The 25,584-nt window shown below is 44.6% G+C and overlaps 1 protein-coding gene across 1 annotated transcript in view; it reads right to left on the bottom strand.

Moving 5' to 3' along the window:
• XDH (xanthine dehydrogenase) overlaps positions 1 to 25,584 on the bottom strand; it is an 89,645-nt gene that overhangs the window by 23,205 nt on the left and 40,856 nt on the right. Inside the window, exons 11-27 of the mRNA XM_075339057.1 lie at positions 21,913 to 22,005; positions 21,686 to 21,837; positions 21,448 to 21,541; positions 15,080 to 15,189; positions 13,518 to 13,702; positions 12,820 to 12,994; positions 12,087 to 12,176; positions 11,582 to 11,751; positions 11,148 to 11,271; positions 9,092 to 9,211; positions 8,866 to 8,962; positions 6,288 to 6,412; positions 5,987 to 6,120; positions 5,812 to 5,899; positions 4,021 to 4,107; positions 3,594 to 3,785; positions 3,056 to 3,201 (exon numbers count right to left, since the gene is read on the bottom strand). Of these exons, the coding sequence (XP_075195172.1) occupies positions 3,056 to 3,201; positions 3,594 to 3,785; positions 4,021 to 4,107; positions 5,812 to 5,899; positions 5,987 to 6,120; positions 6,288 to 6,412; positions 8,866 to 8,962; positions 9,092 to 9,211; positions 11,148 to 11,271; positions 11,582 to 11,751; positions 12,087 to 12,176; positions 12,820 to 12,994; positions 13,518 to 13,702; positions 15,080 to 15,189; positions 21,448 to 21,541; positions 21,686 to 21,837; positions 21,913 to 22,005 (2,182 nt within the window). The remainder of the gene's footprint in view (positions 1 to 3,055; positions 3,202 to 3,593; positions 3,786 to 4,020; positions 4,108 to 5,811; positions 5,900 to 5,986; positions 6,121 to 6,287; positions 6,413 to 8,865; positions 8,963 to 9,091; positions 9,212 to 11,147; positions 11,272 to 11,581; positions 11,752 to 12,086; positions 12,177 to 12,819; positions 12,995 to 13,517; positions 13,703 to 15,079; positions 15,190 to 21,447; positions 21,542 to 21,685; positions 21,838 to 21,912; positions 22,006 to 25,584) is intronic.

A 25,584-nucleotide genomic window follows, 5' to 3' on the forward strand; every position in this document is an offset into this window, starting at 1 on the left:
GCTCTTCTGGTCAGTGATCCTCCTGCTAGTCCTCTGGGTACTGTGAGTATAACTTTTTTTTTTTTTTCCGTATCCCCTGTCCATTTTTACACCTCATCTGTCCGTGCGTCCCGCCAAGCGCTGATCAGGGATGCAGATAACGGATCGGCATCCCTGCTCAATTTTTGGCGTGACTTTTTTTTTTCCGTATCCCCGACGCTTTTTGTATCACATCCGTCCGTGCGTCCCGCCAAGCGCTGATCAGGGATGCACATAACGGATCGGCATCCATGGTCAATTTTTGGCGTGACTTTTTTCCATATTTGCGACGCTTTTTGTATCGCATCCGTCCGTGCGTCCCGCCAAGCGCTGATCAGGGATGCACATAACGGATCTGCATCCATGGTCAATTTTTGGCGTGACTTTTTTTTTTTTTACGTATCCCCGACGCTTTTTTTTATCGCATCCGACCGTGCGTCCTGCAGCGGCCGATCAGTGCACTGCGTCTGTGCGTTTGAAAAGTCAAATGGCGCTCCTTCTCTTCTGAGCCCCGCCATGCGCTCAAACAATTTATTTCCACCACATATGAGGTATCTGCGTACTCAGGAGAAATTGCACAATACATTTTATGGTGCATTTTTTCCTGTTACCCTTGTGAAAAAAAAAGCTACCTAGTTGAAGCAACCGTTTTGTGGTAAAAAAAAAAAATTTTCTTTTCACGGCTCAACGCTATAAACTTCTGTGAAGCCCCCAGGTGTTCAAAGTGCACATCAAACATCTAGAAAAATTATTTGAGGGCTCTAGTTTCCAAAATGGTGTCACTTGTGGGGGAGCTCCACTGTTTAGGCACCATAGGGGGTCTCCAAACGTGACATGGCGTCCGCTAATGATTCCAACCAATTTTGCTGTCAAATGGCGCTCCTTCTCTTCTGAGCCCCGCCATGCGCCCAAACAATTACTTTCCACCACATATGAGGTATCTGCGTACTCAGGAGAAAATGCACAATACATTTTATGGTGCATTTTTTCCTGATAGCCTTGTGAAAAAAAAAGCTACCTAGTTGAAGCAACAGTTTTGTGGTAAAAAAAATTTTTTTTCTTTTCACGGCTCAACGCTATAAACTTCTGTGAAGCCCCCAAGTGTTCAAAGTGCTCACCAAACATCTAGAAAAATTATTTGAGGGCTCTAGTTTCCAAAATGGGGTGACTTGTGGGGGAGCTCCATTGTTTAGGCACCTCAGGGGGTCTTCATACCCCACATGGCGTCCGCTAATGAGTGCAGCTAATTTTGCATTCAAAAATTCAAATGGCGCTCCTTGCCTTCCGAGCACTGCCGTGTGTCCAAAGATTTGATTTCCACCACATATGAGGTATCTGCGTATTCAGGAGAAAATGCACAATACATTTTATGGTGCATTTTTTCCTGTTACCCTTGTGAAAAAAAAAGCTACCTAGTTGAAGCAACCGTTTTGTTGTAAAAAAAATTTTTTTTCTTTTCACGGCTCAACGCTATAAACTTCTGTGAAGCCCCCAGGTGTTCAAAGTGCTCATCAAACATCTAGAACAATTATTTGAGGGCTCTAGTTTCCAAAATGGGGTCACTTGTGGGGGAGCTCCATTGTTTAGGCACCTCAGGGGGTCTTCAAACCCGACATGGCGTCCGCTAACAGGTGCAGCTAATTTTGCACTCAAAAATTCAAATGGCGCTCCTTGCCTTCCGAGCACTGCTGTGTGTCCAAACATTTGATTTCCACCACATATGAGGTATCTGCGTACTCAGGAGAAAATGCACAATACATTTTATGGTGCATTTTTTCCTGTTACCCTTGTGAAAAAAAAAGCTACCTAGTTGAAGCAACCGTTTTGTGGTAAAAAAAATTTTTTTTATTTTCACGGCTCAACGCTATAAACTTATGTGAAGCCCCCAGGGGTTCAAAGTGCTCACCAAACATCTAGAAAAATTATTTGAGGGCTCTAGTTTCCAAAATGGGGTCACTTGTGGGGGAGCTCCATTGGTTAGGCACCTCAGGGGGTCTTCAAACCCGACATGGCGTCTGCTAATGAGTGCAGCTAATTTTGCGTTCAAAAATTCAAATGGCGCTCCTTCCCTTCCGAGCTCTGCCGTGCGCCCAAACAATTGATTTTTACCACATATGGGGTATCAGCGTACTCAGGAGAACATGCACAATAAATTGTATTGTGTACTTTCTCTTTTCTCCCTTGTAAAAATGAAAATTTTATGGCTAAAGTAACATTTTTGTGTTAAAAAGTAAAATTTTCATTTTTTCCTTCCACATTGCTTTGGTTCCTGTGAAGCACCTAAAGGGTTAATAAACTTATTGGATGTGGTTTTGAGCAGTGTGAGGGGTGAAGTTTTTAGAATGGGGTCACTTTTGGGTATTTTCTGTCACCTAGGCCTCTCAAAGTCACCTCAAATGTAATGTGGTCCCTAAAAAAATTATTTTGTAAATTTTGTTGGAAAAATGAGAATTTGCTGATGACCTTTGACCCCTTCTAACTTCCTAACGGAAAAAAAATTTGTTTCGAAAATTGCGCTGATGTAAAGTACACAAGTGGGAAATGTTATTTAGTAACTATTTTGTGTGACATATCTCACAGATTTATGGGCATAAATTTTCAAAGTTTGAAAATTGCGAAATTTTCAAAATTTTCGCCAAATTTCCTAAATTTTCACAAATAAACGCAAAAAATATCGGCCTAAATTTACCACTGACATGAAGCACAATATGTCACGAAAAAACAATCTCAGAATCGCCAGGATCCGTTGAAGCGTTCCAGAGTTATAACCTGTCAAAGTGACACTGGTCAGAATTGCAAAAAGTGGCCCGGTCATTAGGGTGTTTTAGTGGCCGGGGGTGAAGGGGTTAATAGGGGTGCCCAAACTTAATAGATAGATAAATGGATGGATAGATAGATAGTTATATATTCATAATAAATAATAATGATAATTGATAGATGGATAGATAAATAGATAGCTAGATAGATAGATGGATGGATGGATAGATAGATAGTTATATATTGATAATTGATAGATGGATGGATCTAGTGTCCTCACTTGTTGAACCTTGTGATGGCGGTCTTCCTCTCCTGGTAGCGGGCGTTCTGGATGCACTCGTCCCAGCAGCGGTGGACATTGAACGCCTCCAGCTTCTGATTGAAGTGTGTGAGATCGCCCTCCTGGTACATGTTCATCTTCCGGACCTGCGTGTGGACAGGAGTCGTACAGTAATGTCAGAAATCCCGGACACGTTCGTCCTTCCAATGGTCGGAGAACAATGCTGGATGGGATTATAAAGACATTTCTGCCAGATACAGCGCCATCTTGTACATGGGATGGTATTGCAGATCAGCCCTATTTTAGAGAACTGCAGACCTGTAATACCAGCAATGGCCTGTGCAAAAGAGTGGCGCTGTTTCTGTAAGGAGGCATGGCTTGTAATCTGAATGTAGGATTTTCTTTTTCTCTCCGCTGGGGATCTTCTGGGACGTCACAGGAAGATCGTATCTGCCCAATCGGAGAGGGGGAACCTACCCACCTCCAAATCACTTGCCTTGAATTCCCCTTAAGAATATATTAGTCTGCTATCACTCACCTGTTCGGGCGGCAGTCCGCACACCTCGGCTATGTCGCTCATCCAGGTTTCCACCACCATCATTCCTTGTGGAGCCCCGAAGCCTCGAAAAGCTGTATTGGAGGGTAAGTTGGTTCTACACAAGTACCCCGTGCCTTTAATGTTGGGAATATTGTAAACGTTATCCATGTGGAATAACGTCCTGTCAATTATCTGCCAACAAGAAGAAGAAACAGCACTGACATGTATGGGAAACCGTCAGCAAGTATGAAATCCTACATTGCCCATGAGAGCTTAGCTGAGCGTCCATAATGCAGGGGGTGTAAAGATGGTGCGTCCCAGAAAGCAGACCACCAGGACAAGCTCCGAGCAGACACTGAACCAGCAGGGGATGCCGCAGGGAGACCCATACTATACCCCTGCACCCATCAGCGAGGGCGACACTTACCCCATGGGACAGGTCCATTGAGTTACCGGCATTTGAGTAATAAGAAACCTCCAGGGCCGTTATCTTTCCTGTTTTCTTGAAGCCGACCTGGAAACAAATACCGATATCATGCGTCAGTCAGTAGATGATGAGGAGGGTACAAAGAGGGGGGTCTGAGAACCTGGGCTTAGGGGTAATTCAGAGACTGAACCCAAACCTTAATATTAATGTTTAATGTAAAGAATGAGCTGTTGGTTATACAGTACAGCACTTTTTATCAGCTCAGTATGGTGCAATTATTTAGGTGCTGTATAATTGTATTATGTGTGCACTGTATGGCATTATTTTGGCACAGTTGGCTGATAATACTGCAGCACACATGGCACTGCATGGCTGTATTATATGGGCTCTCATAGTATTATTAAAGTATTTTAGGATACTAAAAAAATATATTAGGATACAGTTTTATGTTGGCACTGCATGGCGGTATTATTTGGGTTCTCATATTATTGCGGTATTTTACAATACTATTACTGGAGGAAATCATTGAAGCATTGTATTGTAGTGTTATGTTGGCACTGTACAATTGTTTTACGATTGCTTTGGCAGAGTATGGCGGTATTATTTTGGCACTCTGTAATGCTTTTATTTGGGCAATGCAGTATAGGAGAGCCTGAGCATAGGATATAACACCATTATTGGTGCATTGTTTTGTGGTGTAATTTTGGCACTGCCTGGTGTAACTAATTGGGCACCTGTATAGTTAAGTAGGCACTGTATACGACTAATATTGGTGCACTGTGATGCAGTATTATTCTGTTACTATATGATATTAGTGCTTGATCACTCAATACCAATAATTCTGGCATTGTTTTGTAGCTCCTGTTTGGCAATGCCTTGTCCTATAACGCCACAATGTGATGTAGATACATAAATACTGTACGGCACTATTAATGGGGCATTGTGATATCACTCTGGCCACTGTAGAATACTATTTTTTAGCTATTTTGTTCAGTGTTATTATTCGGTCACTATATAACAGTATTACTTGAGCACTTTATGTCATTAATATTTTCATATTGTGATTTTTTTTTTTGCCCTGTATGGTTTTGATTATTTACATATTGTGGTGTAATATATTTGGTGCTATTATTGATGCTTTAGGCTTATATTTGTGCTCTGTTTGACGCTCTTACTTGAGCACTGTATGGCATTATTATTTGTTGACTGTAGTGTGATCATTTTGCACTTTGTGAGGCTATTATTTGGACTCTATAAGATGCTTTTACTTCAGCACTGTATGGCAGTATTATGCACTTATGTCATGGGATATATTTGCACTTTGTGATGCTATTATTTGGACTCTATATGATGCTATTACTTGAGCACTGTATGGCAGTATTATGTACATACTGTCATGTAAAAAATTTTGCACTTTGTGCTTTGTGACGCTATAATTTGGACTCTATACGACGCTATTACCGGAGCACTGTATGGCAGTATTATGTACTTACTGTCAGGTGAAAATTTTGCACTGTGTGAAGCTATTATTTGGACTCTATATGATGCTCTTACTTCAGCACTGTATGGCAGTTTTATTTACTTACTGTGATGTGATAATTTTGCACTGTGTGATGCTATTATTTAGACTGTATATGACGGTACTACTTGAGCACTGTATGCAGCTATTTTTAATGATTGTATTCTGGTTTTGTTGCAAACTGTATAGCGGTATAATTGTATTTTAGTCGTATTCCTGACCTGAAATGAAATACATTTTAAGTAAAAAAAATAATTAATCTTCAAACTTACCTTATAACGTGCCAGATAGGGGTGTCTGCCGCCGGTTATGAGCATGTCCTCGTCTCTGTCCAGCATGCACCTCACCGGACGGCCCGTCCTACATAAAGGAGGGGCTCAGAATCACAATTATCACATAAGGGGTCTCGTATGTTTTATAAAAGCATGAAGTGAAAATAATAATTACTTGTATGCGGCCACCGCCACGACTGTGGACAGGACAGAACTCCGGGATTCCTTTCCGCCAAAGCCTCCCCCCATTCTCTTTACACGGACCACGATACGGTTTGCAGGGACCCCGATAGCATCGGCTGCAAAGTGCTAAGATGGAGAAGGCACAGTGTGGCGGGATTCAGTGCATTACTTCCATACCTACAGATGGCGGGCTTCTACAACCAACGATGTGATCCACCCAGTGCTGAATTCTGATTGGTGGCAATGGATAACATTGCTCTTACATCTGCTATTTTAACCCCTAATGGTCTCACCTGTGTCTCCATCGTATTCTGGGTGGAAGCGAACAGCTCCATCTCTCCGTCCTCGCCCTTCGGCACCGCAATGCAACAATTAGTCTCCAGATAGAAATGTTCTTGTCCGCCGATGTAAATCTCCCCTGAGGAACAACACAAATTTACAAAGTCCCATGAAGTAAAAGCTGTATATAGCACGACATCGGGAGCCGCGCACGTAAAGGGGGACCCTACCGGAGCAACAATATCGTAATTAGTCCAATGCATCCAGAATAAAAAATGAAGACACATTGGAAGAAATCTTGAAATTTTTCTTTTTTTGTATATACAATTCCTGTGCAGAATATGTGTGCTGTGTAGAGTATGTGCTGTGTACAGGCTGTGCTGTGTGTGCTGTGCAGATGATGTAGCAGTGCTGTGTGTGTGCTGTGTACAGGCTGTGCTGTGTGTGCTGTGCAGATGATGTAGCAGTCCTGTTTGTGCTGTGCAGATGATGTAGTAGTGTTGTATGTGTACTGTGTAGATGACGTAGTAGTGCTGTGCAGATGATGTAGCAGTGCTGAGTGTGTGTGCTGTGCAGATGATGTAGTAGTGCTGTGTGTGCTGTCCAGATGATGTAGCAGTGCTCTGTGTGTGCTGTGCAGATGACGTAGTAGTGCTGTGTGTGCTGTGCAGATGATGTAGTAGTGCTGTGTGTGTGCTGTGCAGATGATGTAGTAGTGCTGTGTGTGTGCTGTGCAGATGATGTAGCAGTGCTGAGTGTGTGTGCTGTGCAGATGATGTAGTAGTGCTGTGTGTGCTGTCCAGATGATGTAGCAGTGCTCTGTGTGTGCTGTGCAGATGACGTAGTAGTGCTGTGTGTGCTGTGCAGATGACGTAGTAGTGCTGTGTGTGTGCTGTGCAGATGATGTAGCAGTGCTGTGTGTGTGCTGTGCAGATGATATAGGAGTGCTGTGTGTGCTGTGCAGATGATGTAGTAGTGTTGTATGTGTGCTGTGTAGATGATGTAGCAGTGCTGTGTGTGTGCTGTGCAGATGATGTAGCAGTGCTGTGTGTGTGCTGTGCAGATGACTTAGTAGTGCTGTGTGTGTGCTGTGCAGATGATGTAGCAGTGCTGAGTGTGTGTGCTGTGCAGATGATGTAGCAGTGCTCTGTCTGTGCTGTGCAGATGACGTAGCAGTGCTGTGTGTGTGCTGTGCAGATGATGTAGCAGTGCTGTGTGTGTGCGCTGTGCAGATGATATAGCAGTGCTGTGTGTGCTGTGCAGATGATGTAGTAGTATTGTATGTGTGCTGTGTAGATGATGTAGCAGTGCTGTGTGTGTGCTGTGCAGATGACGTAGTAGTGCTGTGTGTGCTGTGCAGATGACGTATCAGTGCTGTGTGTGTGCTGTTCAGATGATGTAGCAGTGCTGTGTGTGCTGTGTACAGGCTGTGCTGTGTGTGCTGTGCAGCTGATGTAGCAGTGCTGTGTGTGTGCTGTGTACAGGCTGTGCTGTGTGTGCTGTGCAGATGATGTAGCAGTGTGTGTACAGTATGTGTACATTGTGTGCTGTATATGTACAGTATGTGTACAGTATGTGTGCTGTATATGTACAGTATGTGTACAGTATGTGTGCTGTATATGTACAGTATGTGTACAGTATGTGTGCTGTATGTGTACAGTATGTGTGCTGTATATGTACAGTATGTGTACAGTATGTGTGCTGTATATGTACAGTATGTGTACAGTATGTGTGCTGTATATGTACAGTATGTGTACAGTATGTGTGCTGTATATGTACAGTATGTGTACAGTATGTGTGCTGTATATGTACAGTATGTGTACAGTATGTGTACAGTATGTGTGCTGTATATGTACAGTATGTGTACAGTATGTGTGCTGTATATGTACACTGTGTACAGTATGTGTGCTGTATATGTACACTGTGTACAGTATGTGTATGATATGTGTGCTGTATATGTACACTGTGGACAGTATGTGTGCTGTATATGTACACTGTGTACAGTATGTGTGCTGTATATGTACAGTATGTGTACAGTATGTGTGCTGTATATGTACAGTATGTGTACAGTATGTGTACAGTATGTGTGCTGTATATGTACAGTATGTGTACAGTATGTGTACAGTATGTGTGCTGTATATGTACACTATGTACAGTATGTGTGCTGTATATGTACAGTATGTGTACAGTATGTGTGCTGTATATGTACACTATGTACAGTATGTGTGCTGTATATGTACAGTATGTGTACAGTATGTGTGCTGTATATGTACAGTATGTGTACAGTATGTGTGCTGTATATGTACAGTATGTGTACAGTATGTGTGCTGTATATGTACAGTATGTGTACAGTATGTGTGCTGTATATGTACAGTATGTGTACAGTATGTGTGCTGTATATGTACAGTATGTGTACAGTATGTGTGCTGTATATGTACAGTATGTGTACAGTATGTGTGCTGTATATGTACAGTATGTGTACAGTATGTGTGCTGTATATGTACAGTATGTGTGCTGTATATGTACAGTATGTGTGCGCTATGGAGCAGTGGTCTGCAGAGTCTACATTATTGTTGAACACAAGACCCTCACCCTCCGCAGTGTGATCGGCCTCCAGGAAACCTTTCTCTATGTTCCCGTTTTCTATCTTCTTAATAGGCAGAAAAAATGACTGATGTTGTATAGCCTCCTGGGAACAAGTACAAAAATACTGTAAGTAGGACGCAGTCACACGCAGCACTGGGCAGGTCCGGACCCCCAGGTTCTGGGGTGACACCAGGACCGTCCATAGAAGATTTCCTATCTCACGTCCATGTACCTGGATGGTAATAACCGTCTCCAGCTCCTCGTAGGTGATCTGCACAGCCTTAGCGGCGCGTTGGGCATGTTCCTGAGTGTCTGCAACGATGGCTCCAACAATGTGTCCGACACAAGTCACCTGCAAGGAACAGACCAGAAATAATCACATCCAGGGCTGCCGTCAGCGACCGGCCATCATGGGATGTGCCAAGGGTGGGCTGGACTTGTGAAGCCCGGCGCCATCGTGGTCAACAGCGCAGACAATGAGGAGACAGTGGTGGATGAACCAACAACGATTTATTCACTTAACACAAAGAAAAGAGGTCTTCAGCAAAGAACCAAGGAGCAGTAAAAACGATGGCAAAGAAATAGTTATATTGCAAGTAAAATATAGCAATGCAGATGAATAGGATATAAACACAATGTTATATACACACTACAGGTCTAGGTCTAGGAATACGTAACGGTTACCATAGCTAATATTGTAGTCTTAACACTCCCAACCCAGGAAACGTCAGTGCCACTACTGTACTCGTCACCATTGTCACTCTATAGGCTACACGAAACGCACCAACGGAGATCAACAAAACTACCCACTGGGCTACAAGTCCCAATTGGTGAGTTACTCTGTACACTGACCGTCTGTGTTCCCTGAAGCATGGCCCCACTCCCCACTTAGTACCATTCATTCACACAAACAGTCCTCCACTACGGCCTAGTCATCTCTTTCTGTTGAGTCTCCTGGGTCTTCTCTTGGATCTGGTCTCTCTTTTGGGTCATCTCTCGGATCTGGTCTCTCTTGGGTCATCTCTCAGAACTGGTATGTCTTGGGTCTTCTCTTGGATCTGGTCTCTCTCTGATCTTCTCTCAGATCTGCTCTCTCTTGGGTCTTCTCTTGGATCTGGTCTCCCTTGTGTCTTCTATAGACTCTTGGGTCTCCTCAAATCGGGTTTCTCTTGGGTCTTTTCTCGGCTTTGGTCTCTCTTGGATCTTCTCCCAGCTCTGCTATCTCTTGGGTCTTCTCTCAGATCTGGTCTCTCTTGGGTCTTCCCCCAGCTCTGCTATCTCTTGGGTCTTCTCTCAGATCAGGCCTCTCTTGGGTCTTCCCCCGGCTCTGCTATCTCTTGGGTCTTCTCTCAGATCTAGTCTCTCTTGGGTCTTCTCTTGGCCCTGGTCTCTCTTGGGTCTTCTCTCTCCTCTCTCTTGGCTCTTCTCTTGGATCTGGTCTCTCTTCAGTCTTCTCTCAGCTCTGATCTCTCTTGGGTCTTCACTTAGATCTGCTATCTCTTGGGTCTTTTCTCGGCCCTGCTATCTCTTGGCTCTTCTTTCAGATCTGGCCTCTTTTAGGTCTTCTCTTGGATCTGGTCTCTCTTGTGTTTGCTCTTTGACATTCTCTTGGATCTGGTCTTTCTTGGGTATTCTCTCAGATCTGGTCTCACTTGGGTCTTCTCTTGGATCTGGTCTCTCCTGGGTCTTCTCTTGAATCTGGTCTCTCCTGGGTCTTCTCTTGAATCTGGTCTCTTTTGGGTCTTCTCTCAGCTCTGGTCTCTCTTGGGTCTTCTCTTGGATCCAGTCTCTCCTGTTTCTTCTCTCGGCTCTGCTATCTCTTGGGTCTTCTCTTGGATCTGGTCTCTCTTGGGTTTTCTCTCGGAGCTGGTCTCTCTTGGATCTTCTTTTGGATCTGGTCCCTCTTAGGTCTTCTCTCAGAGCTGGTCCCTCTTGGGTCTTCTTTCAGATTGGTAGCTGTAAGCCAACTCCACTGCTCACTCACGCGGCTATCTTGCTAGAGGTCCAGGCGCCGATTGCTCCCCTTGTTGGCCGTTTCAAGCCTTTTATAATTAGGAACTGTGCCACAGCTGTCAACTGACCCAACGTGTCCTTCAATCTCTTCCCCAGGAAAACATACACTTCACTCAAATTCCTACTTCTCTTTTCTCTGTTATTTCTGACCAGCAGATGGCACTGTTTGCGGACACCCTGTGAGACATTAGTTGTGTGCGTCTTCTGTCCCGTCTACCTCCTTACAACTACATGGCAGCTGGTTTCGTTGGCTCATAGGGAGATCCTAGACTTACCGTCTGCTCTGCGAATATCTGCTCGTCGTGTCTGACCCCGGTAACGTTGCTTCCTGGAATATCTTTTGCCGAAAGGAAACAGACGAATCCTGGAGATGTCTCAGCCCTGGATTTATCAATGGATCTATAGAGAAGCAAAATCAAGGGGTCACATCAAAATAAGACCCTCAGTGCAAACATTTTGATAGTCCTTATTTTTCTGGACTATTTCACACAATTTTTCTACAAAAGGGGCGAGTGTGTTCTAATTCGTATTAACAGGCGGGTGGTCCATACTATGCGGGGGCAGTACTTAAAGGTAAGGCATGGCAATGAACGGGTTTCTAGGGTCTTCTGCAAGGAGAAGGGAGGGGGCTGGCATGAATTGCATGAATTGGGGGTCTTAGGCCTACTTCTTTACCCAGTGATCTGCACCCCAAAACCCATCCACTTACATGATCTTCGCGTGCGCCTTAGTGCTGGTAATTAACCCTAAATACAGCTCGTTTTCATAATGGGGGATATCGTCACAGTACACGGCTTCTCCGGTGGCTTGCTTCAAGGCGGACAAGTGCATGATGGGACGGCCGACAAAGTCTTCGGGGTTCTGACCGGCCGGAACTTCCTGTAAGGCAATGTGTCAATCGCTGCTGTTTAACCATTTAAACGCTGCTGACAATCACTGAAACTGGTTGCCAATGCATGCATGCGCTGGTCCAAATGCCCCTGCCCTGGATGCGATTGTAGGGTGCCGATTGGTTATTATTACGGTCGTGGCCCATTCCAATCCCTTATCTTGTGCATTGTCGATATTGTTGCAATGCTGCCACCCAGTGGACATATTGGCAATTACATTTTTCATTTAATTTTTGCAATTTTGTTCACTCTCCGGCTCCTATTTATATTAATTGGACAGTTCTCATCCAAGTTGAGCCCAAAGCACTTATTGCATCTACGTACCTGAAACAGCTGCACACCGGAGGTCGGGGGCTTGTGAAACAGCTCAGTGGCGCTCTCATATTCTGGGAGGACAGTCTCATGGAAATTATTCTTAGGGAATGATAAAAAAAAGAGTAGATTTAAAAAATTATCGAGAATGAGGTTCAATTCTGCATCTTTGTAATACACGTTGTGTTCCAATTTATCATCACTTGCAAGACCTCTGCTTGCTGCCGGCGAATACAAATATTCTCCAACTCTTAAAACTGTCCTTAGTCCTTAAAACACAGCAGAGGGTTTGTTACAATGTATTAGTATAGGGAATCTTAAATAACCATTTACTAATATAATCCTGATTTCATAGTCTTGTTCCCCTCCTAATTGCAAAATGTAAAACTCCCTCTAACCACCACTAGGGGGCAATCTGTCTCTGCTTCCATTCATTTCAATATGATCTATATAGTAATGTATACAGATCGCCCCCTGGTGGCCGTCTGACATTTCAGATTTTTACAAGCAAATTTAATTGGAGAATTGCTCTGTAAAAAAAAAAGAGGAGATCACTGGAATCTCACGAATATCACAAAATTAATCTGAATCATTCATGCCATTACTCAACAAGAATTGATAGGAATATGTAGTTTCCCTTTAAATTCCTAATATAAATGATCACTTTATAAAGAATTCCTTATTGTTGATAAAGCATTATAGACCAAAATAAGACGCGAGAGGAAGTAGAAAGCTACGTTCTTACATTTTCACCTAAATCTGTTGCCAATTTCTTAAGAACCGTGAGATAAAACTTAAAGAAGAAGCTGAGAGTCAGGATCTGACGAAATTCGACCATCCCTCCAGGCACGCTGGGTGACAGTGACATCTCTGCGGCTAGAAGTCGGCAGGCGTCTTGTAGTAAGTGGTCGTTCCATTCTCTTTGTGGAGAGAAAAAAGAGGGCTCAATGGGGTACAAACTGACACCTATTTAATAGTATATATCCATCTATATAATAGTATATATATACACCTATATAATAGTAATGTGCTGACATCTAGTGGCAAAAATGAAAACTGCAACACCTAATGTTTAGTATTATTATTAATAAGAATAATAATTATATTTTATTTCTATCTTTTTTTTATGCAGCTTTGGGTGTGACTAGAGTAGAAAATAAACTATTTTAAACTTAAAGATATCCACATTGAATTAAAAAAAAAATACATAAATCCATTGGGTTTTTTTTAGTAATAATGATGGATACTTTATGTCTTAAACTCTAGTTACATCCAAAGCTGCAATCAGATTTTTTTTACTATTCGCTTGGTGGTGACTTTACATGCTATTGGTATAAAGGAATGACATAAGTTGCCAGCGTGTATCGCTTTTGGTTGCCAGATTTTGAATGCAGCTTTGGGTGTGACTAGAGTAGATAAGTGGATCAGATCATCACCCGTTACCTCCCGGATAATGAGGAGCATGTGTCTTTTGCCATGACGGTGATGGGGGCCATTCCTCCATAGCTGAGCTGGATCTTCTCCACCCGGTGACTGTCAGGCCGGAACACAACCTTCATCCCACTGGTGACGATGGCGATATCGTCCTCCCGCCGTGATGCTTGTTTGTAGGCAGAGAAATATTCCCACTGTCACATCAACAAAGAGTTAACTGTCCCTGCACTCGTCAATTCTGTGACAATAAAGCATCAAGATTGTAATACGCAGGTTCCCGCTTGCTGTCAGTGAATGGAGACAAATTTATATCCAAAGGTTAAAAAAAAATGTGCTCAACTTCTCACAGGTGCGCTGGTGATGAAATGGGGGGCGGCAAATTCTATAATGGGGTGTCTGATGGTTAAAGTAGCAAGGGATGGCATTCGCTCTTCATTGATGTCTATGCAGAGTGCAGCAATCAAGATGAGTTTGTCATTGTCTGCAACGCTCTGCATAGACAACAATGCTCTCAGTGTGATTTGTTATCTCGCTTACTGTCTATGTACAGTGCAGAAGCGGATGACAAATGCATCTCACTTTCTGCACACTGCATAGGCAGCAACATGTGCATTGCACTATGATCTCCCGCTGCTTCCCATCTTCTCTCTCTTGTAATTTAATGAGAGGACCTAGTTTAAAAATAAATTAAAAATTAAATAAATTAAAAAAAAAAAAAAAATATATATATATATATATATATATATATATACACATATATTTAAAAATATATATTTATTTATTTTATTTATGTATATTGTATTTATATATATATATATATATATATATATAAATAAAATATACATATATATATATAATTTTCTATGGTTAGGGCTAGAAATAGTGCTAGGATTAGGTAGCAGGTAATATAATGCATAAAATGGAATAAAAAAACATTCTATTACATGTATAAATAATGACTTTCATATTATATGTTGGATTTTAGCAAAGAAATGAAGATTAAAGGGAAATCGATAATTATTCCAGTATTTCCTTAAAATAGAAAAATAGGATTAGGGGTTCAATACTGGACTTAGGGGAGCGCTAACAGTCCATGGGTAGGGGTGTAAAATAAGGGCTTTGCTCCAGGGCCTGGCAGGCCACACTACGGCACAGGTCTTATGCCTCAAAGTGGCGTTCCACTAAGCGAGGATCAGGGATCGGACTTTTTTGGGCATATTGGTATTGACCTTAAAAAAAAAAAAATAAATAATAATAGTTTGAGTGTATTTTTTTATAATGTCTCGTTGGGTTGTTCCTCTGTTATTCCTCCTGGAAATGTATTAAACACTTTAATCAGTTCTGTACAGACAGTATCAGATTATGTATAGGCAAGGGGAATGATACAACCTAGGTGACACTTTAGTCACACATTTCCAGGAGGAATAACAGAGTAATGACACAATATACAGGGAGAACAGATGCTCTAGTGTGGAGAGTGCATGTATTTACCAAATCAGACCCGCACAGATCCCTTTTTACAGTAGTTTTCTATGAACTTTTCACAAAGGATTCATGCTAATAGTAATCACCTTTTTGGAGAAGGGAACCTCGACCGACAGGAGGACGTCTTCTGGCTTTAGGATTGTTTTCCTGTATCCAGTAAAGAAATTCCCGTCCATCTGCAGCGTCCGCTTCTTTTCTGTAAAATGATTTGTAGACGGTCGGTTAATGCTGGATGCATCTGATCACATGAAAACCATTGTGCACCGATCTGCAGGGTCCGAGCACTGGGACCCGCACTGAACCGCAGAAGCGGGACATTTCTCCCCATTACCCCATTAAGAATGGAGAAGCCGTCTATATTCCTGACCGGTGCTCCAATTGTTCTCTAAGAGGCTGCTGAAAAAAGCCGAGAGCTGCAGACAGAATCTTATCATGTATCTCTGTATACAGGGAGCTCCCCCTAGTGGTGGCTGCAGACAGGATCTTATCATGTATCTCTGTATACAGGGAGCTCCCCCTAGTGGTGACTGCAGACAGGATCTTATCATGTATCTCTGTATACAGGGAGCTCCCCCTAGTGGTGGCTGCAGACAGGATCTTATGTATCTCTGTATACAGGGAGCTCCTCCTAGTGGTGGCTGCAGACAGGATCTTATCATGTATCTCTGTATACAGGGAGCTCTCCCTAGTGGTGGCTGCAGACAGGATCTTCTCATGTATCTCTGTATACAGGGAGCTCCCCCTAGTGGTGGCTGCAGACAGGATCTTATCATGTATCTCTGTATACAGGGAGCTCCCCCTAGTGGTGGCTGCAGACAGGATCTTCTCATGTATCTCTGTATACAGGGAGCTCCCCCTAGTGGTGACTGCAGGCAGGATCTTATCATGTATCTCTGTATACAGGGAGCTCCCCCTAGTGGTGGCTGCAGACAGGATCTTATCATGTATCTCTGTATACAGGGAGCTCCCCCTAGTGGTGGCTGCAGACAGGATCTTATCATGTATCTCTGTATACAGGGAGCTCCCCCTAGTGGTGGCTGCAGACAGGATCTTATCATGTATCGCTGTATACAGGGAGCTCCCCCTAGTGGTGGCTGCAGACAGGATCTTATCATGTATCTCTGTATACAGGGAGCTCCCCCTAGTGGTGGATGCAGACAGGATCTTATCATGTATCTCTGTATACAGGGAGCTCCCCCTAGTGGTGGCTGCAGAGAGGATCTTATCATGTATCTCTGTATACAGGGAGCTCCCCCTAGTGGTGGCTGCAGACAGAATCTTATCATGTATCTCTGTATACAGGGAGCTTCCCCTAGTGGTGACTGCAGACAGGATCTCATCATGTATCTCTGTATACAGGGAGCTCCCCCTAGTGGTGGCTGCAGAGAGGATCTTATCATGTATCTCTGTATACAGGGAGCTCCCTCTAGTGGTGGCTGCAGAGAGGATCTTATCATGTATCTCTGTATACAGGGAGCTCCCTCTAGTGGTGGTTGCAGACAGGATCTTATCATTTATATCTGTATACAGGGAGCTCCCCCTAGTGGTGGCTGTAGACAGGATCTTATCATGTATCTCTGTATACAGGGAGCTCCCCCTAGTGGTGACTGCAGACAGAATCTTATCATGTATCTCTGTATACAGGGAGCTCCCCCTAGTGGTGGCTGCAGACAGGAGCTTATCATGTATCTCTGTATACAGGGAGCTCCCCCTAGTGGTGGCTGCAGACAGAATATTATCATGTATCTCTGTATGCAGAAAGCTCCCCCTAGTGGTGGCTGCAGATAGGATCTTATCATGTATCTCTGTATATAGGGAGCTCCCCCTAGTGGTGGCTGCAGACAGAATATTATCATGTATCTCTGTATGCAGAAAGCTCCCCCTAGTGGTGGCTGCAGACAGGATCTGATCATGTCTCTCTGTATACAGGGAGCTCCCTCTAGTGGTGGCTGCAGGCAGAGTTCTTGCACATTATACATTAAATTACATCATTGGGGTTGTAGGGGTTCACTTTTAGTTTGACACCTAAGCCCACCATGTTCATGGCACCCCCTGCATCATATTAGAACAGTGCAATATATATGAGCATGTAGCCAAGCTGTCATCCTCACCGCCTCATTTAAAAGCACCGTGGCCATAAATAAGAGATCGCCTCTGTGGAGACACGGGGCTCAGTGGGTGCTCTCGTCCGCTGGCCCGGCTGCCTTTAGAAAGACAGCGTGGCTCAGGGCTCATCCCAACTGAACGCCGACCTCCTTAACCGTGGGCGTAACACTACTCAGACAACACAGGGTGAGGGAACCACAATAATTAGACTTTATTGGATCCCCAAAATATTAACGGCACATAACCAGCAAAACACAAATGTAACAGGCAACAGAGTCTCCCCCTTCCGCTGCTCACCAGGGATTTAGAATGTCCGTGCCTCAGAGGTTCCAGGGCCACTTACTCCAATCCAGCAGCACCCCGCTTTCGGCGGGCAACCACCGTGACTGGAATAACACCAGATTTAGGAAGCTGTATGAGGTCTGCAAAGTCTGTACCAGGTGACGGGATTGTCCCAACCTAGGTTTCCTCCTTAAGTAGTCTCTGGTGTGATGATATAATCCTGTACTGTGCAGCATTATATTATATATATGGAGGATTAAGGGAGCTGCATTATAATATATGGAGGACTATGAGGGCTGCATTATAATATATGGAGGACTATGAGGGCTGCATTAGATTATTTGGAAGAATATGGGGGCTGCATTATATTATATAGAGGACTATGGGGGCTGCATTATATTATATCGAGGACTCTGGGGGGCAGTATACTATATGGGGGACTATGGGGTGCAGCATAATACATGGAGGAGTATAGGGTGCATTATAATATATGGAGAACTATGGGGTTCAATATAATATATGGAGGAGTATGGGGTGAATTATAATACATGGAGGGCTATGGGAGGTGCATTATAATAATTGGAGGACTATGAAGACTACCTTATACATGGAAGACTATGGTAAGTGCATTATAATACATACACCATGTTCCAAATTATTATGCAGATTGGATGTAAGTGTCCTAGCGATTAATAATGAAACTCATTGATGGTATTGGGTCTCAGGGTTCTTTGGATCACTGAAATCAATCTCAGATACCTCCTAAGAGCTTAGGCTGGATCATGCACATCCATCAACAACAACCTGGTGACTTAAAGAAATCCCCTTTTATAGCCACAGCATTCCCTGTGGATACACTGCGTCCTCATCGGATTGGTTGGACAAGATTGCTTCTCCCATTGGATGAATTTCAAGCTGCATGGATATTGTTCATTTAAATGATGTGGGACGGAAGACTAAGGATATCTACATGGAGTCTGCAAGTCACCGACTAGACAATGGCTACTAAGGTAATCACATTAGCAATACACAACTACATTACAATGATTACTGGAAGGGTCTGGAGAAACAACAGCTAAGCAAACATGAGGTAATAGACCAAAGAACAATACGTCTGGCTGAATGTTAAGAAACTTTAACCCATGAGAGTCCATGTCGTCACATTCCTCCCCCTTAATATTAGCCAGACATGATAGGCTTCTGATCATCCTTCTCCTCTTGACGGTATTGTCCTTTTTAATGGTGAGGTCAGCAACAGAGGCTTGCATCTATACACCTCCCCCTGATTACCTCCCCCAAGTTGAGCAGGCATATTGCGGACAAGCACTAAGGTGGGGTCCATGAGTTGGGCTTGCATACATTTCTTACTATCAATCTTCCCCCAGTCAATAGCCCCGGTGTGGTTAGGCTTACTCACAGTTCTTGGCTCAGAAGTGGATGCTGAAGACCAGGAATGTGAATTATCCTTGGAAAAGATGTTAGAAAGATCCACATCAGGGTCCTGCTTGACTTGGAAGTGGGTGATGGCTTCTTCAAACTGACTGGATAGTTCTTGTCCTAGGTCATACTCCAAAATAACTGGTGTGAGCAGGTAATCCACACACCCCACTTCCACTCCCCTCTGGGTGGTATCCAAAACAACAGGCTTGGTGGTGCCATCCATGAACCCGACTTCAATTTTCTCCTTGTTCGTCCCCGAAATAACAGAAATGGGGAGACCATGCATGAGCCCTACATCAACTTCATCCTGGTTAGTCCCCGAAACAACAGGTGTGGGGAGGCTATCCATAAACTCCATATGGACCTCTTCCTGGTCAGACCCCAAAATAACAGGTGTGGGGACGGTGTCCATAAGCTCCACATCAGCCTTGCTCTGGTCAGTCTCCACAATGACAAGTGTGGGTAGGCTGTTCACAAGTCTCACATCAACCTCTCCCTGGTCCTTTCCCGAAATAACTGGTGTGGGGACGGTGTCCATAAGCTCCACATCAGCCTTGGTCTGGTCAGTCTCCACAATGACCGGTATGGGGAGGCTGTTCACAATCCCCACATCGATCACTTCCTGGTTGGTCCCCCAAAAAACGGGTGTGGGGAGGCTATCCACAAGCTCCACCTCGACCTCTCCCTGGTCGGTCCTTAGGTCCAACTGCACACATGCCAGAGGGACGTCTGAGCGCTGGCCCTCAGCCAGGGAGATGGATAATTGGGAATCTGGTAAAGGGTCTTCTGGGGAAACAATAACTGGGCTTACCAGGGTAATGGAGGAACCAGTGTCTCGTAGTCCCTGGCTCTTGACCGGCTGAACTGGTAGATGGACTCCAAGCATGCGGCCTCTGTTTTGGAGACAATCTTTATCTGTATGTCCATGGCGCCCACATGTATAACAACGCCATAGATTGGGTGACTCACAGGCCCTGTTTGTAGTCCTTTGTTTTGGCGCAGCTTCTGCTGGGTAGCGGGACCATCCTTCTCGAGCAGCTGGTGTTAGCAGTACGCCAGCTGGAATACCATAAACATATTCCAGAACATAAGCCCTCTCTTCTCTTGAGGATTTAGGCCCCAATGCAGCCAACAACGCTGTGGCTTGGGCCATTTTGGACAAAGTTGATTCCCGATTGTCACTAGATCCATCATGTGGCACATAGTTTAAATCCTCTGGGTCAATATCGGTGGGATCCTCATCGTCTTCTGCATCATTCTGGGCATCCCAATGGACTAATTTCCAGATCAAGTCTGACCGAGTGTCAGCATTCCTGTAGTCAATCTTTCGCCTCTGGCACAGATCCTGTAGCATCCATTTACTGCTGCGGTTGTAACTCCTCTCTGGTCCTTGTCCCATGGCTGAGCTGGTGGGGTTGGAGATGGCAGCGTCCGAAACCTGAATGCCTCCCTTATGGCCCGCTAGGTATGCTTATGTGCCTCCCTGTTTGTTGAGCCCTGGACGGTGTCCACGAACACCAGTCCACTGCAGCTCCCCTGGGTAAACCAGGCTAAGTAGTATCCCACCGCTGCCACCAATTGTGGAGACACGGGGCTCAGTGGGTGCTCTCCTGTGGAGACACGGGGCTCAGTGGTTGCTCTCCTGTGGAGACACGGGGCTCAGTGGGTGCTCTCGTCCTCTGGCCCAGCCACCTTTAGAAAGACAGCGTGGCTCAGGGCTCATCCCAACTGAACGCCGGCCTCCTTAACCATGGGCGTAACACTACTCAGACAACACAGGGTGAGGGAACCGCAATAATTAGACTTTATTGGATCCGCAAAATATTAACGGCACATAACACATAACCAGCAAAACACACAAATGTAACAGGCAACAGAGTCTCACCCTTCCGCTGGCTCACCAGGGATTTAGAATGTCCATGCCTCAGAGGTTCCAGGGCTAATTACTCCAATCCAGAAGCACCCCGCTTTCGGCGGGCACCCACCGTGACTGGAATAACGCCAGATTTAGGAAACTGGCTGAGGTCTGCAAAGTCTGTACCAGGTGACTGAACTGTCCCAACCTGAGTGTCCTCCTTAAGTAGTCACTGGTATGATGATATAATCCTGGCAGCCGGAGTCGAAATCCCTAGACTGTGGATATGGTCTCCAATCGGAACCGAAGTCCCTAGATTGAAGCCACAAGGTATCCTGATCCTCTAGCCAGCTCCTAAGAGCTTAGGCTGGATCATGCACATCCATCAACAACAACCTGGTGACTTAAAGAAATCCCCTTTTATAGCCACAGCCTTCCCTGTGGATACACTGCGTCCTCATCGGATTGGTTGGTTGGACAAGATTGCTTCTCCCATTGGATGAATTTCAAGCTGCATGGATAATGTTCATTTAAATGATGTGGGACGGAAGACTGAGGATATCTACATGGAGTCTGCAAGTCACCGACTAGACAATGGCTACTAAGGTAATTACATTAGCAATACACAACTACATTACAATGATTACTGGAAGGGTCTGGAGAAACAATAGCTAAGCAAACATGAGGTAATACACCAAAGAACAATACGTCTGGCTGAATGTTAAGAAACTTTAACCCATGAGAGTCTATGTCGTCACAGCCTCTTCTTACCTTCAGAGATGATATGCAGTTTGCTGCCACTTGCCATAAAGACAGGATTCAGGTCAGATATCGGACTGGCCGTCATGATATTCCCACCAATGGCCTGAAAGTAGGAAATGCCAGGTAATTACAGCTTTGGCCCTTAAAGTGCACTCACCGTTCTGCAGTGTGAGAATTATCCTATAGTGTTTATATACATAGTGGATTGACTTTATTGGGGGATACACATATAGGGGGTCTTCCTTACCGCCACATTACGGATCTGCTGTCCTGCAAACCACCTCAGCTGCTCCAGCACGGCCCGGAACACTTCTGTCCTGTGCGGGGGATGGTCTGACACCGCTTTCTGGAGAACATCACCCAGGGTGGCCAAAGTGCAGGCAGCTCCAAACCGGATCCCTGTGAACAGAAGCATTGACTGAAGGACACAGACACATCCATAGGATCAGCTGATGGGGGATCTCCGCTCCTCACCTTCTTCACTCTGCTCAACTGCATTTAATTCTGCAACCCAACTCGGGGTGATGATGACCGGGTACAACATGTTCTTAAATTTCATTTCAATACCTAAAAAAAAAATAGTCAGGAGACTTCAAAAAAACAATGTCTATATCAATTATAGAAGCATAATAGACTAAAGCCAACCTGCTGATAGTCTCCAGGTTTTAAGGCTATGTTTGTATAGATTGGAAAAATATGTGTCATCTGCTAAACACAAAGCATTACTTATCTAGCACTGACTCAGGACAAGTACACAACTGCACCAGCAGAATAGTGACTGCAGCTCTGGAGTATAATACAGGAGGTAACTCAGGATCAGTAATGTATGTACAACAGTGACTGCACCAGCAGAATAGTGAGTGCAGCTCTGGAGTATAATACAGGAGGTAACTCAGGATCAGTAATGTATGTACACAGTGACTGCACCAGCAGAATAGTGAGTGCAGCTCTGGAGTATAATACAGGAGGTAACTCAGGATCAGTAATGTAATGTATGTACACAGTGACTGCACCAGCAGAATAGTGAGTGCAGCTCTGGAGTATAATACAGGAGGTAACTCAGGATCAGTAATGTATTGTATGCACTAATGAAATGACACAACTTTATTTTGGGAGGAGTAGTTTTTTCTGTGCTCATTATAGCCCTCAGGTAAATTTTGCATTTTGAGAATATAATATTCTCTGTGTCTCATATGCAGCAGGTAAAATAAGCATTGAACACAGAATAATACAGCGGGTGAAATAAGAATTGAAGTTGTCACCAATTTTGTAAGTAAATATATTTCTAAAGCTGCTATTGGTATACATTTCTCACCAGATGTCAGTAACAACTCATCCAATCCACACAGGCAAAGAAATGAAACCATAGATGTTCAGAAATTTATCAATGTGTAATAATGAGAAATTACACAGGGAAAAAGTATTGAACACATAAAGAGATGTGCAAAAAGCCATGGAAAGTCATGACACCAGCTGAAAACGATCAGTAAGTAGAGAGCAATCCTGACACTTAGTGAAAAACAATATCAGCTGGTACACCTGATGGCGTATAAAAAGGTGTCTCATTACCAAGGTGCCACACAACAAACATCTCAAGATGGGTAAAACCAGTGAGCTGTCTCAAGACATTCATATTGTTGGAATCATACTGATGGCGTTGGTCACAGAAGAAATTCTAAACTACTAAAGGTTGCAGTGAACAATGATGGGGCCATAATACAGAAGTGTAAAGAACATTATTTTACCATAAACCGGGCATGACCAGGTGCTCCCCGCAAAATGTCAGACAGCAATAAAAATAGTTATCAGAAGAGTTGTCCAAGAACCATCTGTGGAGAGCTACAGAAAGACCTGGAACGAGCAGGGACAATTTTTTCAAAGAAAACAATAAGTAATGCAGTCCGCCTCCATGGCCTGTATGCACGCTCCTGTATGCACGCTCCTGTATGCATGCTCCTGTATGCACACTCACCATAAAAGACTCCACTGCTGAGCAAAAAGCAGCTTCAAGAGAGTTTAAAGTTTGTTCAACAACATTTAGACAAGTCTGGGAAATACTGGAGAATATAGTCTGGTTAGATGAGACCAAAATTGAACTCTTTGGAGGCCATAATACACACCATGTTTGGAGGCCAAAAGGCAAATCACCCCCAAAACACCAACAACAATGAAGTGTGGAGGTGGGAACATCATGGTGTGGGGTTGGTTTTCAGGATACGACACTGGCAAACTTCATATAATTGAAGGAAGGATGAATGGACAAATGCACAGAGACATTCCTGATAAATATCTGCTGCCATCTACCAGGATGATGTGGATTAAACCAGGGAGGACATTTCACAAGACAATGACCCCAAACACACGGCCAAGGAAAGAAAATAAATCTGCTAGAATGGCCGAGCCGATCACCAGAGCTGAATCCAATAGAAAATGTCTGGAAGGAACTAAAGCTCAGAGATCATAGAAGGAGCCGGGACCTGCAGGATGTGAGGAGTGTGTGCGGAAGAATGGGCCAAACTCCACCTGAGCAATGCAGGCGACTAGTGTCTGCATACAGGATGTGAGGAGTGTGTGCGGGGGAAGAATGGGCCAAAATCCACCTGAGCAATGCAGGAGACTAGTGTCTCCATACAGGATGTGAGGAGTGTGTGCGGGGGAAGAATGGGCCAAATCCACCTGAGCAATGCAGGCGACTAGTGTCTGCATACAGGATGTGAGGAGTGTGTGCGGGGGAAGAATGGGCCAAAATCCACCTGAGCAATGCAGGAGACTAGTGTCTCCATACAGGATGTGAGGAGTGTGTGCGGAAGAATGGGCCAAACTCCACCTGAGCAATGCAGGCGACTAGTGTCTCCATACAGGATGTGAGGAGTGTGTGCGGAAGAATGGGCCAAATCCACCTGAGCAATGCAGGTGACTAGTGTCTCCATACAGGATGTGAGGAGTGTGTGGGGAAGAATGGGCCAAATCCACCTGAGCAATGCAGGCGACTAGTGTCTGCATACAGGATGTGAGGAGTGTGTGCGGGGGAAGAATGGGCCAAAATCCACCTGAGCAATGCAGGAGACTAGTGTCTGCATACAGGATGTGAGGAGTGTGTGCGGGGGAAGAATGGGCCAAAATCCACCTGAGCAATGCAGGAGACTAGTGTCTCCATACAGGATGTGAGGAGTGTGTGCGGAAGAATGGGCCAAACTCCACCTGAGCAATGCAGGCGACTAGTGTCTCCATACAGGATGTGAGGAGTGTGTGCGGAAGAATGGGCCAAATCCACCTGAGCAATGCAGGCGACTAGTGTCTCCATACAGGATGTGAGGAGTGTGTGGGGAAGAATGGGCCAAATCCACCTGAGCAATGCAGGCGACTAGTGTCTCCATACAGGATGTGAGAAGTGTGTGGGGAAGAATGGGCCAAATCCACCTGAGCAATGCAGGAGACTAGTGTCTCCATACAGGATGTGAGGAGTGTGTGCGGGGGAAGAATGGGCCAAATTCCACCTGAGCAATGCAGGAGACTAGTGTCTCCATACAGGATGTGAGAAGTGTGTGCGGAAGAATGGGCCAAAATCCACCTGAGCAATGCAGGCGACTAGTGTCTCCATACAGGATGTGAGAAGTGTGTGCGGAAGAATGGGCCAAACTCCACCTGAGCAATGCAGGCGACTAGTGTCTCCATACAGGATGTGAGGAGTGTGTGCGGGGGAAGAATGGGCCAAAATCCACCTGAGCAATGCAGGTACTAGTGTCTCCATACAGGATGTGAGGAGTGTGTGCGGAAGAATGGGCCAAAATCCACCTGAGCAATGCAGGTGACTAGTGTCTCCATACAGGATGTGAGGAGTGTGTGCGGAAGAATGGGCCAAAATCCACCTGAGCAATGCAGGCGACCAGTGTCTCCATACAGGATGTGAGGAGTGTGTGCGGAATAATGGGCCAAAATCCACCTGAGCAATGCAGGCGACTAGTGTCTCCATACAGGATGTGAGGAGTGTGTGCGGGGGAAGAATGGGCCAAAATCCACCTGAGCAATGCAGGTACTAGTGTCTCCATACAGGATGTGAGGAGTGTGTGCGGAATAATGGGCCAAACTCCACCTGAGCAATGCAGGCGACTAGTGTCTCCATACAGGATGTGAGGAGTGTGTGCG

This window comes from Anomaloglossus baeobatrachus, chromosome 3, assembly GCF_048569485.1.
Source record: "Anomaloglossus baeobatrachus isolate aAnoBae1 chromosome 3, aAnoBae1.hap1, whole genome shotgun sequence".
Classification (NCBI taxonomy): domain Eukaryota; kingdom Metazoa; phylum Chordata; class Amphibia; order Anura; family Aromobatidae; genus Anomaloglossus; species Anomaloglossus baeobatrachus.